This window comes from Aedes albopictus, chromosome 2 (assembly GCF_035046485.1).
Source record: "Aedes albopictus strain Foshan chromosome 2, AalbF5, whole genome shotgun sequence".
Lineage (NCBI taxonomy): Eukaryota > Metazoa > Arthropoda > Insecta > Diptera > Culicidae > Aedes > Aedes albopictus.
This window is the reverse complement of record NC_085137.1, coordinates 408709420-408728092: the sequence shown is the minus strand read 5'-3', so window position 1 is coordinate 408728092 and position 18673 is coordinate 408709420. Positions and strand designations below refer to the sequence as shown.

The 18673-nt window shown below is 41.6% G+C and overlaps 1 protein-coding gene and 1 long non-coding RNA gene across 2 annotated transcripts; both read left to right on the top strand.

The window, feature by feature from the left end:
• The first annotated feature begins 416 nt into the window (after positions 1-416).
• On the top strand, positions 417-9913 carry LOC134287322 (uncharacterized). The gene is made up of 2 exons (XR_009997217.1): positions 417-727; positions 9361-9913. It is a non-coding gene; the product is annotated as an uncharacterized LOC134287322 (long non-coding RNA).
• A 544-nt stretch (positions 9914-10457) lies between these two features.
• On the top strand, positions 10458-11487 carry LOC109406030 (general transcription factor IIF subunit 2). Its single transcript, XM_019679093.3, has one exon. It carries the CDS (start codon positions 10558-10560, stop codon positions 11371-11373), a length of 816 nt encoding a protein of 271 aa, XP_019534638.1. The 5' UTR covers positions 10458-10557; the 3' UTR covers positions 11374-11487.
• The last annotated feature ends 7186 nt before the right edge of the window (positions 11488-18673 follow it).

The following is an 18673-nucleotide window of genomic DNA, read 5'->3' as shown; positions in this document are numbered from 1 at the left end:
TTAAGCATTATCAAGGGCATTATTTACATTTGTTCTGCTATCACACACTTTTAAAAAGAGCCTGTTTTTTTGTACCAGCTCACATATACGTTTAATTTGTGGCGCTTTTGATATAATTATGCAACTTAGCCTAAATAAAATATAAGTAAATACTTTGATAAATATTTTATGTATGTGTTAAGCCTGGAACACATAGCGTCCGTTCCGTCGAGGTTTGCGTTTTTTTGACAGTTTTCCCATGGGAAATGTGTCAAACTACTGTCACGCACACGCAAACGTATGCATTGTGTGGGGCACTTTACTGAACATAGTTTGCGTGGATAAAGTTGAAAAGGTTGAGAAAACCTCTGAACGTAATTATTTGTAAAAACCAAATAAACCCTTTTCACATTCTGTACTTAACTGGCCTTCACGCTAAGATCAGTTTACCCATAAATGAGTAGTTTATTCACCCATATTTGGGTTTTATATGCATTACTTATATTATGAGTAAAATATACTAATAAAAAGCGGTAAAAAATACTCATATTGTTGGTAGAGTGAGTTTACTCAAATATGGGTAAACATGATTTACCCATATTTGGATGAAAATTGTCAGTCGCGATCACTTTGGTGGAAGTAGCAGCAGCGGAACAGCGGCGACGCCCAGTTTGCTGAAACGCACGTAAAAGCTGCCGCCGATCGGCAATGATTTTGAAAAAGCGTTCCGGCGGGGATCATCCGAGAGGTAAGTGTTTCTCAGCTCAGAATCTTACCGTGACCGTTGTAGTAGCGGGTAGTCGATAGTTAAATTAATATTGAGCATTGGAAATTATATATATACATCATGTTGGCTAATTGATTGCATTAAAATACAAACAAGAAGAGCAGACACAAAATTATTCACACAATATGAATATTTGGCAACACGGCAGATTCATAACGCAAAATGTTGCGTTAGCCAAGAAACGCAAAGGGCTTGTCGAAGCGTCGGTCGATCCCCTGCTTCCGAAAAGGACGCGAGAGGCTTTGAGCGTCATTCTGTGTACTACTTTTGGACGAACAGCACGTAGACAATTTTGCAAGCAGCTAGCAGCGTTGGCCGTGGCGTATTTTCGATTATTGCGAACACTACATGGCGGAGCCGGTAGGTAAGTAATATGTGAATACGAAAGTGAAAATAAAAGTTTAAGGTGAGAATATCAACCGCTTTGGACATTTTGAGTTATCATGGAGTTTACGCGATGGAAAAAAATGTGAGTGATGAGGGTATACCGAAACATAAGAGAAACAAAATGGCGCCTTGATTTTACGGGATTACTGATAGATTGGAGGTGGGTTTTGGTAGAGTACGGCTAAAATAGTGAATTGTACGGAAAAGAGCGACGTTCATTTTGAACGGCAGTGATTGAAAACATAAATAGTGTAATTAATTGAGAAAAATAATATACCAAAATTGATGTGCTAAGAGAATGTGATAATGTTAACCGCTTATTGTTTTTTTTAGTGTTTGTATGAAAGAGAGAGCACTGGTAGACCACCAAACATCACACAAACATAACCATACACATGCTAGAGAGAGTTTCATATAAAATACACAGAAAGTAGTGATAATTATGGAATAGAACAACGTTACATGATACATACAAATGTGCGTGAGCGGTCTCGGCCTCAGCACACCATCCGAAATTTTGCAGTCGGTAAAGTGGAAAAAAAAACTTTGTGTTCGAGCGGTCTCGGTCTCGACACGCCCTTGGCAAAAAAAAAAAAAAAAAAGAAAACGGAAATTAATGTGTTCGAGCGGTATCGGTCTCGACACACCACCGACACATATTCAAAGGAAAAAAAAAGTGTTTGAGCGGTCTCGGTCTCAAAACACAACTGAGCAGTACGTCAGCAGTAAGTTGTAAACCAATGTGTCCGAGCGGTTTCGGTCTCGACATACCATCTATACCTAAAAAAAATGTGTTCGAGCGGTCTCGGTCTCAACACACGAACTGATAACAGTCAATAAATAAATTAAAGAATTACTTAAGTATTATGTTTGCAACGGAGAATATAATATTGTTTTTCGTTTGTTTGTAACTTTCAGATAAAGCAATGAGTACGAAAGCGAAAAAGAAAGTTTACAGTAAGAAAGACTTAACACAGCGACTGCCAATTGAAAATGTGTCGGCACAAGAACAAGCGGTAGTAGAGAAGAAGCAGAAAAAACGATATAGGATGAAAGACCTCACTCAAGAATTAGCAACCGAAAGGGCAAGAAACGCTCGCCTTATGGCAGAACTCGAACAAAGCCAACGCTTGAACGATGAACTCATGGCACTCCATGCCGAGGGAAACGCGACTGTGGACGGAATGGAAGATAACAGACCCCCCGATAACGCAGACGAAGCAGCACTATCTAATCGTTGGGATGATGCACGCGAAAGGAGAGAATCCGATTACGAGAGGGAAAATCGATTTGGCGATGCTCATAGCACGATAACCGATGCGCTCGTGGGAGGACACCGATCCCAAGCTGCCTGGAATACTTCGGAAGACGGTACAAGATCGGAATTCACGCGTGAAAATCGAGTGGGCGGGGCTCGCAGACAGGTACCAGCCCAGAATCTGGAAGATAACGATCCCCAAGATGATAACGGTATCGCAGAAACAGCAGAAGCATCTAATCCATGGAACGCTACAGGCGAGGCTGTAGGCGAAAGAAGAGAATCCGACTACGAGAGAGAGAGACGACTTGGTGACGCTCGTGGTACGATATCCGCGGCGCTTGTGGAAGGACGAATGCACCAAGCTGCCTGGAATACTTCAGGACAAGGAACAAGATCTGAATTTACGCGGGAAAATCGATTGAGCGACGCTCGCAGACAGGTACAAGTACAGAATGCGAAGGATATCAGTCGCCCCGATGGCTATGGTATCGCAGGAGAAGCAGAAATATCTAATTCATGGGACGCTGCAGGCGAAGGAAGAAGATCCGACGTCGAGAGTGGAAGTCCATTTGGCGATACTCGCAGGATGACACCCGGTGGGATCGTGGAAACACGCAGAAATCAAAATGACGGAAATACTTCAGGAAACGGAACAGGATCTGAGTTTGGACGTGAGAATCGCCTTTGCAGCACGCGTAGAATAGGCCCAAACGTGGAAGAATCCAGGCTGTATACATCTATTAATCAACTCTCGATTGCTTCACTGAGCGTTCCGGAGTGTAAGCCTGCAGAAGATGGTGAAATACATCGCCATTCGTTCGAAGCGTGGAAGGACTTATTGTCTGACTCAATGATACTAGCAGGAATCGAAGACGAGTTCACAAAATACACCGTTTTCAAAGTCAAAGCCGGAGCACGCCTCCTTGAAATATTCAAAAATACGAAATCTTCCAGTAATGATCCAGACGTCGTTCGTTCTCCATTCGCCAACGCGATGGCACGGCTGAAATCCTATTTTGGGTCGGGGTCGGATGTAATGCTAATGAGGCGAAAGTTGGCATTGTTGACCCAAAAGCCAGGTGAGTCGGATCTGTCATACATAACTAGAGTTGGATCGATGGCACACCTCTGCGATTTCGATGACACGAAGGAATTTGAGCAGATCGTAGCTACCGTCGCCGAACATGCTACAAATCGTGAGGTTCGTACTGTTGCACTGAAGATGCTAAGTCGCAACCAGTCTTTTACGGATCTAATAGACAAAGTCCGCGAAATTGAAGCAATCAAACTCAATGAGGAGTTTGTGCGTAAGAAGTACCAGAAGGCCGAGTCAAACATGGTTGCATCAGTAAGCGCATCAACTACAAGGTCGTTCAGAAATCCAGCAGGACAACTCCAGCAAAGAAGCTTCCAAAATTATGGCAACCGTCCTTTGAGGGGTGCTTTTCGCGCTCCAAGAGGAAGACAATCTAACGTCGGAAGTGGTCCGTATCTTCATCCTTCACGTGAACCAAAATGCTGGAGGTGCAACAGCGTATATCACGACGCCAGCGTCTGCAGTCACCAAGACAAAACGTGCATCTTCTGTGGCCGCCGAGGTCATATTCGACGAGCCTGCCGCTCTCGTGCAAGGGAGATGGGGACAATGCAATCCACTAGAGAACCAGTTGGCAGTACTCCACCGACGATAGCTGCCATTGATGAAGCGAACGACGACTCGAAGCCGGTTGAGCCAGTAAGTGTACCGACTGAATTTTAATTATTTCCATAAAGCATCTTTGAATACCTAAAAAAAAAAAAAGAAAAAAAAAAAAGATTAACATAATTTCATAGCACAGTTGAAATGGAATACTATTCATTAATGTTTATATGAAAACAGAGTCACTAAAAGAGAAGAATCAAATAAATCACTAGAGTAAATCTACAATTTTACAGATGAAGCCAGCACGCTCGCATGCGGTGGCGAACGTCACAAAGATGGTATCCGAACACCCTAGTATATCAACACAGAACGCACAACTCGTGAATGATGCCAAGGTAATCATAATTGTGTTAATTTATATATATATATATATATATATGTTAAAAAAAAAAAAAAAAAAAAAAATCACACAAATAGGTGAACACGACGTTGAATACGGTAAGAATTGCATCCGAGCGTTCTCAATGCAAGGCCCGAACCGTTTCCGTCCACCTTGAAAAGAAACCGCAGGAGGCACAACTTTTTGTAAACGAGATGAAGGTATGGAAACTGTCTTGCCTAAGTTGACCTATTTGTAACAAGATTTTATATGAACAGATCAGCACACCAGAAGTTTCGGACGTGATGGCGATTGTACCCGAGTGTTCCAGAAATACAGTGCAGACAAATAAGAGTCAGAAAGAGCCAGCTGGTACGAGCGTGCTAAAGGTCGCTTTTACCAGCGCTGAATTCCAGCTCACAACAAAAGATGATGCCATCATTGCAGCACAAGTGTCTGGAATGCCTTGCACTTTCATGATAGACTCCGGTGCGCAGGTAAATACTTTTACAGAAAGTATGTTCTTGGCACTAACGGCAAATGCAGGCTACAGTAGTGGTGTTCTCAACGTCCAGCATAAGTCAGACAAGTCCCTCAAAGCCTATGCAACGAAAGACAGCATTGAAGTCTTGGCAACTTTTCATGCTCCTCTTTATATTTCCGACGATAGACCAACTTGCGTAGAGAAATTCTATGTAGTGAAAGAAAATCGAGCATTGATTGGAAGAACTACAGCATCACGATATAGCATTCTGTTACTGGGTCTGCAAGTTCCAGTGAAACTGCAAGCAGAGTCCGCGTTTCAAGGATCGCCGTACGCTGGAGAAATTGCAACAGTTTTGGAAGGAATATTCCCGAAATTCAACGTACCGCCGGTCAAGATCTATTACGACACGTCAAGGCCACCATGCAGGAACGTATTCACTAACATACCACTGGCAGTTAAACCCTTGGTTGAAGAAAGACTCCGTAATCTGGTGGCTGCGGACATAATCGAAAGAGTGGTCGATGGTATGGACACATCATTTTGTTCATCCATGCTAGTAGTCCCTAAAGGTAAGGACGATATACGTCTTGTTATAGATTTACGAGGACCAAACCGTTATATCCATCGTACCCCGTTCCCGATGCCAACGCTGGAAAAGATACTTGCCGAGCTACATGGAGCTAAGTGGTTTTCCACGATAGACCTATCGAATGCATTCTTTCATATTGAATTGCACAAAGACTCGCGCCATCTGACTAATTTTTACACAGAGTTGGGAATGTACCGCTGTGTAAGACTCCCATTCGGTCTTTGCAATGCACCTGATCTATTTCAGGAAACATTGCAACGAACAGTGTTGGCTGGATGTGATGGTTGCAAAAATTTTTTGGACGATGTACTGGTGTTCGGTAGAACTAAGGCGGAACATGACGCCAATCTTGCAAAGGTACTAGCTTGTCTTTCTAACCATAACGTGAGACTAAACCAGGATAAATGTGTCTTCGGAAGCCAGACAGTCAAGTTCATCGGATTCCAACTTACGCCGGATGGCTGGCAAGTTGAAGGAGAAAAAATTCAAGCGATAAAGAACTTTCGACGACCGACTAATTGCGCGGAAGTCAAAAGCTTCTTGGGGTTAATCACATTTGTCGATCGTTTCATCATACACCGAGCATCTAAATCTGAACACTTGCGAGAGCTAGCCAATTCGGAGAAATTTTACTGGACCGCTCAGGAAGAGGATGAGTTCAACATTCTGAAAGGCGAGGCCCTTGACTCAATAAAACGGCTCGGCTACTATAGTCTGACTGATCGTATAGAGCTATACGTGGACGCTTCACCGGTAGGGCTAGGAGCAGTACTAATCCAAATCGACGAAAATGAAGTTCCAAGGATAATAGCCTGCGCATCAAAAGCTTTGACTGATTCTGAAAAACGATACCCACAGACCCAAAAAGAGGCTCTTGCAGTGGTTTGGGGCGTCGAGCGGTTCTCCTACTATTTGCTGACAAGACCGTTCACAATACGGACAGACGCAGAGGCAATACAGTACATTTTCAACGCCAATCACCGTTTGGGGAAGCGGGCTGTTTCTCGGGCAGAGAGCTGGGCTTTGCGCCTACAGCCTTACGACTATGACATACAAAGAGTACCAGGAAACCAAAATGTTGCCGATGCATTGTCTCGTCTAATACCAGAGACTCAAGAATCGATCCCGTTCGATTCAGATGCCGAAAACCATTACCTTTATTCTCTGGACACAGGTAATATGACTATAACCTGGGATCAAATAGAAGAAGTATCTGAAAACGACAGCGAACTGATATCCGTGAGGGAAGCGATGATGTCAAACAAATGGCCAATTGATCTGCGAGCATACGAAGCCCAAAAACGTGATATGCATTGCCTAGGCTCATTGGTTTTCAAAGATAACAGAGTAGTCCTACCCTATTCTTTGCGAAACAAAGCACTGGATTCAGCTCATGGTGGTCACGTTGGGGAGGTAGCCATGAAGAGGGTGATGCGCGAATTCTTCTGGTGGCCGCGAATGTCCGGTGAAGTTGCTCGCTTCGTTAAGAATTGTGAAACATGTGCTCAACTCTCTAGACGCAACCCACCCATACCTCTACGATCACGAGAACTACCAGATGGACCGTGGCAAAATCTGCAGGTGGATTTCTTAACGGTTCCATCCTTTGGATCTGGAGAGTTCCTGGTGGTGACTGATACATACTCACGATATTTGTATGTTGTGGAAATGCGGACGACAGATGCCAACTCTACAAATTCAGCCTTAAACGACGTTTTCCGGATGTGGGGCCACCCATGCGTTATACAAAGCGACAATGGGCCACCTTTCCAAAGTGCTAAGTTCATCTCATATTGGGAAGATAGGGGAGTGAAGGTGCGTAAATCAGTTCCCCTCAGCCCACAAAGCAACGGAGCAGTGGAGCGCCAAAACCCTGGAATTATTAAGGCCCTGTCAGCATCTAAACTGGATGGGTCAAATTGGCGTCAAGCGTTACAGCAATATGTGCACAGACACAACACCTTGATTCCACATTCCCGACTACAGGTCACCCCTTTTGAATTAATGGTTGGGTGGAAGTATAGGGGCAACTTCCCTGGCTTGTGGGAAAATTCTGATGCGAAGGAACTTGATCGGGCGGAGATCAAAGAACGAGATGCGGAGACTAAGCTGGCTTCAAAACAGTACGCTGATCATGTGCGAGGTGCCAAAGAGAGTGATATCGTCACTGGTGATACCGTTCTATTGGCCCAACAGAAAAGGGGTAAAACGGACCCCAATTTCTCCTCCGAACGTTATGAGGTCATTGCTAGAGACGGAGCCAAAGTCGTGGTGATGTCTGCAGCAGGAATTCAATACACCAGAAACGTCCAAGATGTTAGACTGGCACCTGGTCCGGCCGAGATTGCTGTTTCGAATTCGACCAACTTAGCAGCAGCAGGAGCAGCAGATCCGGAACTTGATTCAGCTCTACATGAACATCCAGACAACACCAGAACTCTTCGCCAACGGGGAAGCTTGAAGCGACCGGCCAGGTTTGATGACGACTTTGTATATCGCGTTTTTTACTAAAACGGTAGGTAGCAACACACTGTAAAACAATTAAAACTTTTAAAATGCATTTATATTTGAATGTTTCAGAATGCGTCGGAGTATTTGAAGCGAAAAACTTACCAAACTCTTTGATTTCTCCTTTTGGTGTGATTTTGTTTTAAAACGAACGAGCAGGAACAGTAAACATTGGAATGTCAAGTTTCGTTGAATTTTCGTGTGCATCGCGGATAATCCGCGTGCGGGATAATCGATGATGATGTAAATAATCAGTAATTGGATAATGAAATCAGTGCACCGAACCAAAACGGTACTTTGTTTTAACAAGATACAATAAATAATAAAATAAGGTAAAAAAAAAAAAAAATAATAATAAAAATAAACGTTTCAAAAATTTCAATGAGTTTGTTTATTTGAACATGGCAAATAAAACAATTAAGGCAAACGGTTCTGTTAGATGTGTTTCTGTGGCGTTTTATTTATCATTGGGTAATAGGTAAATAAGATTTGATTGTTTTAAGGTAGGTTTAACGCATGGCGGAATGAATTTTGAATTATGCGTTGTACTGTATCGTTAATCAACAGTAGTTACATCATACTATATTAGGGTGAATGTACCTATAATGATCCACTTCAATCTAAAATAATAACTTTTAGTAATCAATAATTGAATAATGAACGTTGCGATGAACTATAGAATAGTAGTTTATTTGTTACTTCACTTTTGAAAAAAAAGGAGTTTTTTTTCAGAATCTTGTTCAGAATCAACATTTGTCATTTCGGCAAACTTTTTTCGGCAAAGTTTTTAAATATTATTTAAACATAGTAAAAACATGGTTTGGTGTCATGATACTGCATTTAAGTTTATTTATTTGTTTATTCATGATTAAAAAATTATGTAATTAAAAAAAAAAAAAAAAACAATTAAATCCTATAAAATATACAAGCCTTAGAAGAGTACAGACGAGAGCGAATGTAGTAGCGGGTAGTCGATAGTTAAATTAATATTGAGCATTGGAAATTATATATATACATCATGTTGGCTAATTGATTGCATTAAAATACAAACAAGAAGAGCAGACACAAAATTATTCACACAATATGAATATTTGGCAACACGGCAGATTCATAACGCAAAATGTTGCGTTAGCCAAGAAACGCAAAGGCTTGTCGAAGCGTCGGTCGATCCCCTGCTTCCGAAAAGGACGCGAGAGGCTTTGAGCGTCATTCTGTGTACTACTTTTGGACGAACAGCACGTAGACAATTTTGCAAGCAGCTAGCAGCGTTGGTCGTGGCGTATTTTCGATTATTGCGAACACTACAACCGTGAGGTAAATTTACTGATGTTTTTTTTTCAGATATTATCAACCAGGAACCAGGAAGTGGACATCCGTCGTCAGGACGCCTGAAGCCGCAATGAGATTTTTTCCGCGAGGTTTTCCGTGCCCAGTACGATGCCACCGTTGTCGACGTTCAGCCGGAATCTAGGCCCGAATATTCTGATCTCCGACGCTGTCCTGCTCATGAAACAACGATCGCATCGAATGCTACGAAGTGCATGCACACCAGATGGTCTGTCGTGCCCAAGGCATCTCCCCCGGTGGCTTCGATTCCACGGTACGATGGCATTCCGCCGCAGTGTGGTATATCGTGGGATCTCCGCCACCACCCCGAGCACTACCTCATCCGATGTACGAGGAGGATTGATGACCCGATTGACCACAGCTGTCGTAGAAGATGCGAGCAATTTAATCGAATCATTTTTTTTTCAATTGCTGTATTAAAATGTACTAGTGCATTGAAGATTAGAATAAAAGCTTCTAGTTTCTTCTTTATTTAATTTCTCTGTGCTTTCTTTAAGTTTATTGGAATAAATGAATATTATTAAATATAAAATAATTATAAATTTTAGAGAGAAAATATTTACTCAAATATGCGTAAAATGTATCCAAAATTAAATATTTATATATGGGTAAATATTACCTATATTTTTCATAAATCCCCATTACCCAAATATGGGTAATGATGCTTTACCCATAAAATGAGGTTGTGCACTTTTCGGCGATTATGGGTAAACTTTACTCATATTTGGGTAAACTGACCTTAGCGTGTTCGCTTATCTACATCCCATCCATTCACATCTCCTCCTATCTAAAGCAGCGCTCGGCAGGATTTGAAAGTGGATGCAGTGCAAAGTATAGATCCGAAAATCTTGCAAGTAGCACACTCATCTAAAAAGGTAGATGCATCTTCGTTGATATCTATTTGGAGATTTAGATGTGTCGCCCCCCTCGGGTCAAACCAACGGGGGTAGACGGTACTCCCACTTAACTTTGGCGATGATTTTGTTACACTGATTTACGATCAAGAGTTTTTTCGACTTTATGTTCCCAAACCCAGTGAGCTGTCAAACTTTGTGCTGCGATGTTTTTTCTTACCTTTTGTACCGAAACCGGCAGCATTGTTTACCTCTAGCTGCTGCGTATACGTGAACAAGTTCAATTCGAGGCCAGTGCAGATTACCAACAAAAACCGTAATAAAACCAGAAGTTAAAATGTCCAAGGAAGCGGAACCAGCCCGTTCAGATAAGGAGCTTGACCTGTCGAATGCGGGTCGTGGCGTTTGGTTGGTAAAAGTCCCAAAATACATTGCCAACAAGTGGGAGAAAGCTCCGGGCAACATCGAGGTTGGTAAGCTAAAGATCTCGAAACAAGTGGGACAGAAGGCACAGGTTTCGCTCACCTTGTCGGAAGCCGTCATCAACATCGACCCGGGCGAAGGGATTCCCCGGGAGCACAAGCTGGACGTGTCAGTGGTAACGAAGCAAACGTTGGGTGTATTCTCGCACAGTGTCCCCTCGGCGGACCGGAAAGAGGACAGTGCCCCCGAAGGCGAGAAGCTCTTCATGGAGGGGCGAATCGTGCAGCGGCTGGAGTGTCGCCCGCTGGGTGACAATGCCTACATGAAGATGAAGCTGGAATCGATCCGGAAGGCTTCGCAACCGGCGCGGCAGGTCAAATCGCTGGAGAAGATCGTCCACAACTTCAAGCCGGTTTCGGACCACAAGCACAACATCGAGGATAAGGAACGGAAGAAGGCCGAGGGCAAGAAGTCCCGAGACGACAAGAACGCAGTGTTGGATATGTTGTTCAATGCGTTCGAGAAGCATCAGTACTACAACATCAAGGATCTGGTCAAGATCACCCGGCAGCCGATCAGTTACCTGAAGGAGATTCTGAAGGAGGTTTGCGACTATAATATGAAGAACCCACACAAGAACATGTGGGAACTGAAGAAGGAGTATCGGCACTACAAGGACGACGACAAGAAGGAGGAGAGTAAGGACATGTCCGACAGTGACAGCGACTGACAATAGCACGGGGAAGAGTGCCAAGAGCTGTTGAGGAAGGAGCTTGATGGATGGTAAGTTAATACTAATCCTTGTTAATCTTAGATCATTGGGAATAAATGTAATCTGACTATATGTAAATTGTTACATTAAAATCCGATGCTTTCCTTAGAGAACGTTCACAAACTATGTCACGCAAAAATGGTTTATTTTCAACAACTTTGTGTAGAAATGTAGAAAGTTTTGAAGAAAACCGTGGGGCATGGTGTTATCTGTTCGTTACTATGTCCTGTCTTGTTGCCGCAGTCCCCGGCGAGCTCTTCCGCGTTAGTGATCTCGTTTAGGGTTTTCACCTTCAGAATCGCATCCGCTGCAAGAGCCTTCGACGGTAAATTCTTCTCGGATATAACCAATGTCCGCACATACCGCAGTGCGAATATAGATTCGGATCACTACTTAGTCGCCGTATGCATGCGCTCAAAACTTTCGACAGTTATCACCACGCGTCGAAGTCGAACGCCACGTAACGTAGAAGTGGCTCAAGATTACGCGCAGCATGTTAGCAGTGGCCCTACCAACGGAAGAGCAGCTTGGCGCAGCTACACTTGAAGATGGCTGGAGGGACATCCGATCCGTCATAGCTAGTACCTCGGCTACAGCACTAGGCTTCGCGATTCCGAATCACTGAAACGACTGATACGACGGCGAATGTGAACAGTTGAAAAACGGGAAGAATGCAGCATGGGCGATAATGCTGCAACACCGTACGAGAGCGAATGAGGCACGTTACAAACAGGCGCGGAACAGGCAGAACTCAGTCTTCCGGATGAAGAAGCGCCAGCAGGAAGAACGAGATCGCGAAGCGATGGAAGAACTGTACCGCGCTAAGGACACATGAAAGTACGAGTAGCTGAGCCGCTTGCGCAGAGGCTTTGTTCCACAAGCCGACATGTGCCGAGATAATCACGGGAATATTCTCACGAGCGAGCGTGAGGTGGTCGACAGGTGGCGGCAGCATTACGATGGTACCTCAATGGAGACGTTGCAAGGTGGCGAAGGTGGCGTGGTAACAGATATAGGAGTAAGTGCACCGGACGAAAGATTTCCAGCCCCTAACCTCCAAGAGATTGAAGAGGAGGTTGGCCGGTTGAAAACCAACAAAGCCGCTGGAGCAGATCAACTCCCAAGCTAGTTACTAAAACACGGTGGATGTTGCCACGCGATATTATTAATTTCAATCATCAATTAATGAAACCGAAGTGTATCGTATAATTTGTCCAAATTTCTACTACTACCATAAATGGAACCCAGACAGGTCGCCAGAACAATCTGGAAAGCAGTCATAAAATAATAAAAGCAAAACCTTTTCAGGCAGCGGTACGCATAACGGCAGATAAGCAACGTTATCTGAAGCCTTTGGGTAGAGAGAAAGGACAAAAGGAAATAGGACTAGGTAAAATTAGCATGTGCAGGCAGCTTCGTTAAGAAGTAACCAAAACAAAAATATGATTCATTTCTTCTCAGGTACATTTGTCAGTTAAGTTTTGCCGTATAAATATAAGCTCATAGTTAGAAATAAAGTTAGTGTGCTCCCTAAGGTCGACCGTTTCACTTCAGAAAGAAAGTCCTAGTGTCACTTTGGTAACTCGAAGATTCCCTCCAGAATCACTAGACCTTCGCCTAAGAAAGGTTTCTAGCTCTGGACTTAGAAAAATCGAGATTGCGAAAGCGGCAACTACACTCAGAACCAGGTAAAGAGAATTGAGTTAATGATTGTTCTTTAAGTATTTCTCATCTGTCAGTTTATCAGCCCTTCGCTTGAGAGAGGTGTCTGACCTGGTGGATCGGGCCGAAATACTAAGCTCAAGATACAACTCATTCCCTTTGCTTTGCGACTGAGTCACGCATCTGTGTGATCTTTGCTGTTTATCACTCGACTGGAGCAAAAGTTTAATTACCGAAACCTTCGCGCGGTAAATTTGCTGAGTCGAAGATAACATTGGTGTCCCTCCAGAGAGGATAATTTGAACTCTGCATCAGCAAAAGCGTGATTGTCGCTTGAAGAGCAACCTGTCAGAAGTGAAATAAAAAGCCATTGCATAGAAAGAGCACCTCAACGAAGGGAAATTACGATTACGACTACGATGTCATTTCAGTACGTAATCAACAAGAAGGGTCATTGCCGATTATGCTATGACCCCGACGAAAAATGTGACATGGTCTGTTGCGACCAATGCGACAGATGGTTCCACCTTATTTGTGTTAAGGTGGAACGAAAGCCAACAAAAGAGGAAACTTGGCTCTGTCCCAAATGTCACGAAAAGGAGAATGAGATCAGGCAGAAAATTCTGGATCTTGAAAGGACGATTGTTGAGGAAAGAAACCAGAAGGAGGAGATTCAAGACAAATACCTCACTGCCAAAATAAATGACTCATTACGAATGCATAATGTCGAGGTCCAGAATTATGCGAAGCGACAAGCGCTAATGAAGCTACCTAAATTCAACGGAAACGCAAAGGAGTGGCCGCGTTTCAAGCAGGTCTATGACGAAACAACAGTAGAAGGAGGCTATACCAATTTAGAAAACATCGCCAGGCTGGAAGAAGCTTTAGTCGGAGAAGCGGCAAGAAGTGTATCCAACCTCATGATAGGTGCAGCCAACATTCCGAAGGTAATACAACGATTGGAAGACACATTTGGAAAGCCGGAAATCGTCTATAAACAGTTATTAGACGATTTAACCAGAACACTCAACAGCACTAGGGCCAACACGATCAGGATCTCGGAAGATCTTGATTCCCTAGTCACAAACATGGAAACTCTGCATAAGAAAGAATTTCTCCACGACTATAGGTTGATTGGAGATATAACAAGAAAATTGCCATTTAATTTACGTGTGCAATGGCAGGAAGTCATCCAGAAAAATAGCGTGCAGCCAACCTTACAAGATCTAAATAAGTGGCTCCTTGTACATGCTAAAACTATGAGGATAGTACTACGAGACGATGAGCAAAAAAGACCAGTAAACGTCAATACTGGATGTAAATCAAGATTGAACATGCATCAAAATAAGAAAAATATAAACTGCAAAGTATGCAACAAAGCTCACATCACCAGTGAGTGCCAACAATTAAAAGCGTTAGATGTGGATCAACGAAGAGATATGGTGGCAAAATCACGACTTTGTTTTACCTGTCTAGGAAAAGGACATATGTCGAAAGCTTGTCGATCAAAAAGGAAATGTCAAGAAAACGGATGCACGCAATTCCATCACAAATTATTACATAAATTGAACACAGAACCTGAGACTGGAAAGACCCATCATCATGGTAATAACAAGTCAACAACTTATTACCAAATAATTCCGGTCACACTGCGCAACAAGAACAAAACAGTTGAGACTTTTGCATTTCTGGATCCTGGTTCTTCCCTATCTTTAATGGAAGAATCAGTCGCAAAACAACTAAATTTAGAAGGGACTGCAATTCCACTCACCCTGACATGGACGCAGAATATTAAAACCAAATCCCCCAGTAATAACGTTAACTTGTGGATAAGCGGAAGTTCCGGAAAAGAGCATGCAGTACAAGGAGTAAGAACCATCGCCGATCTGCAACTACCCACACAGAGTTTGAACATCAAGGCCATGAAAAAACGATTCAGCTACCTTCAAGATATACCTGTTTACGGATACTTAGGCGCAAAACCAACGATTCTGCTTGGACTGGAGCATTCGCACTTGATGTTGCCAACGGAACGACGAGGTGGCGCCGAAGACGAACCAATGGCAATTCGTACCAAACTTGGATGGACAGTTTTTGGTAAAGTATGCCGTGAAAGTAGTGAGTATTCTTTATGTATCAAGAGTGATGATAATGATTTAAGTGCAAGATTTGATCACTATTGTTCAGTTGAAGATTTTGGAATTAAGTCAGTTGAAAAATTGCCAAAATCATTAGATGACGTTAGGGCCGAACAGATCATGAAGGACACAATACAGTTTAAAAATAGGAGATATGAAATTGGGTTATTGTGGAAGAATGATGCTATTAAAATTCCACCGAGTTATAAATACGCGGTTAGTAGATTAGAATCTCTAGAAAAATCCTTAGACAAAAAACCCGATATTAAGAAATGGGCTATTGAAAAATTTGACGAATTTATAAAAAAGGGATATGCCAGGAAACTAGCTCCAAGCGAATTGCTAGTGGAATCTAAACAAATATTTTATTTGCCGCACTTTATTATTATGAATAAAAATAAAGTACCCCCAAAACCAAGAATAGTTTTTGACGCTGCAGCTGAAGTACAGAATATTTCTTTAAATTCTCTATCTGGACCAGATTTATTGGTTGCTCTATTTGGAATGCTTCTAAGATTTAGGGAATTTGAAACAGCAGTGTCCGGCGACATTATGGAAATGTTCCAGCAAATAAAGATCATAGAAAATGATCAATTTGCACAACGATATTTGTGGAGAAAGTGCCAATCACAGGCTCAACCAGATATATACGTTATGGAATCGATGATATTTGGATCCACATGTTCTCCTGCTTGTGCTCAAGCAGTTAAGAACAATAATGCGATGAAATTTGAAAAGGAGTTTCCGAAAGCAGCGGAAGCTATAATAAAGCAGCATTATGTGGACGACTATTTAGATAGTTTTTCCAATGTAGAAGAAGCCATACATGTTGTGAAAAACGTTATAGATATACATCAATCCGGTGGATTCCACATTAGGAATTTTATTACGAATAACAAATATCTCGCTTCTACGATTCCCACAAATCGTTTACAAGAAGAAGAATCAAAGTTATTTGAAGATAAAAAATTGGCAACAGAAAAGGTTTTAGGCATTTTTTGGAATAACAAGAAAGATTTGTTACAGTATCAGGTTAAATTTGATAAACTTGATGCTGAGGTAATTAATTTATGTCGAAAACCAACAAAAAGAGAGATACTTTCTTTTGTCATGAGTATTTTTGACCCGTTAGGGTTAATTGGAAATTTGACCATACATGGAAAGATTCTTCTTCAAAATCTTCATAAAGAGTCATCAGAATGGGATGCTGCTATTTCAGATCACTTACTACCAGATTGGAAAAAATGGTTGCAAATTTTAAAAACTGCGTCTAGTGTTCAAATACCTAGATGTATAACGTCAAAGAGTGCTGTGTCATTTGAATTACACGTGTTCGTTGATGCTTCCGAAAGCGCATTTGCCACGTCGATCTATTTAAGGAACGTTACAAATATCGGAGCAAATGTTAAATTAGTTGCAGCTAAGACGAAAGTTGCTCCTATTAAAAAATTGTCTATTCCAAGACTAGAATTACAGGCGGCAGTTCTTGGTGTAAGACTATTAAAAACAATTCAGAAAGAATTAAGAATTTCCATATCAAAAGTTACAGCATGGACTGATAGCAAAACTGTTTTAGCATGGATAAATAGTACACACAGGAAATATAAACAGTTCGTTGCTTATCGAATTGCCGAAATTTTAGAATCCACCTCAATGGATCAATGGAGATATGTGCCATCACAACAAAATCCAGCTGACGAAGGAACTAAAATAGCAACACGAAAATCATCTTTATGGCTTAACGGTCCGTCATTTTTACAAGAGAAAAAAGAAAAATGGGCTCAACAATATAAAATTGAACCTACTGAATTAGAACTTCGAAGTTACGTTACCATGCATCAAATGGAAGTTGAAACTTATTACTTCATAAACGATGATTATCATTCTAATTGGTGGACGTTAGTAAAACAGAATTTAATTTTGAAAAAGTATGTTCAATGGATCAAGGGAAAAGTCAATTTTACAAAGAATATTAGCCATAAAGATATATTGGATACTGAAGAACTTTTATTTAGAAAAGCTCAATGGGAATGTTTTGCTGAAGAAATATTAAATTTAAAGTCTGGGCAAGCTATAGACAAAGGTAGTAGACTTCGTCAACTTTACCCAATGCTTGACGAGGATGGTTTACTCAAAGCTAGAAGTCGTTTAGAAAATGCTACATTTTTAGCCCAGCAAAATAGAAACCCTATTATTTTACCTTATGAGCACAAAATAACTTTTTTGTTGGTAAAATCGTACCACGAAAAATATTTGCATCAAAATGACAATATTGTACTCGCAGCCATACATCAAAGGTTCTGGATATTAAATTTACGAGCATTGTTAAAAAGGTAAAGAAATATTGTCAAAGATGCATTATTGATAAAGCGAAACCATTTCCTCCATTAATGGCTGCATTACCGAATTATAGAATTGAACCATTTCTGTACCCATTTACAAACACAGGTGTTGATTATTTTGGCCCTTTTGAAGTGTCAGTAAAACGGAAACCTGAGAAAAGATGGGGTGTCATTTTTACTTGTATGACAAGTAGAGCCGTCCATCTAGAGTTAGCGGAAAAATTAGATGCAGACTCATTTTTCATATGTTTCCGAAATTTTCAAAACCGAAGGGGGAAAGTTAAAAATTTGTTCAGTGACAATGGAACAAATTTTGTGGGAGCAGATAGGCAATTAAAATCACTACTAGCTGAAATTAACATTCGTATGACAGAGAAAGAAGCTGCTAATTTAGAGGTTACCTGGACATTTAATCCTCCAACAGCTTCACATTTCGGAGGGGTCTGGGAAAGACTTATTAGAATCATAAAGCTTTCTCTTGGGCATATGCTGAAGGCAAGTGGTGGCAAGGCTCCTTCCGTTGAAATATACAGATCAGCATTAATACAAGCAGAATTCTTTTTAAATTCGAGACCTTTAACTCATATTCCTGTCGAGTCCCTGGAGGATGAAGTTTTAACTCCATTTCACATACTCATAGGAAGAGCTGGTCAATATGTCCCACCATACGATATGTCAGCTAGCAATTTTGAAAGAGAACATTGGAAGCAAATCCAGCGTTATGGAGAATATTTTTGGAACAGGTGGAAGAAAGAATATCTTCCCACTCTGATAAAAAGAAATAAGTGGACCAAAAAGGTGGATCCAATAAAAGTGGGTGATATTGTCGTTTTAACCGATGACAAAGTCCCTCCTGGGCATTGGTTGAAAGGAAGGGTTATTTCTACTAATGTAGCCAAAGATGGACAGGTAAGGTCAGTTGAAGTAAAGACAAGTACACTAAATTCTGTTTTTACGCGATTTTTTGTTCCGCGTAAAAAAAATCGTGTAAAAAAAGTTTTCAAAACTTTTTTTATCGGATCATCCTAAAATTTTGACAGGGTATCAAGGATGATAAAAGAGATCTCTGATAGAAATTTGAGCCCCATCGGAAGTAAATTGCGACCAGGAGAGAAG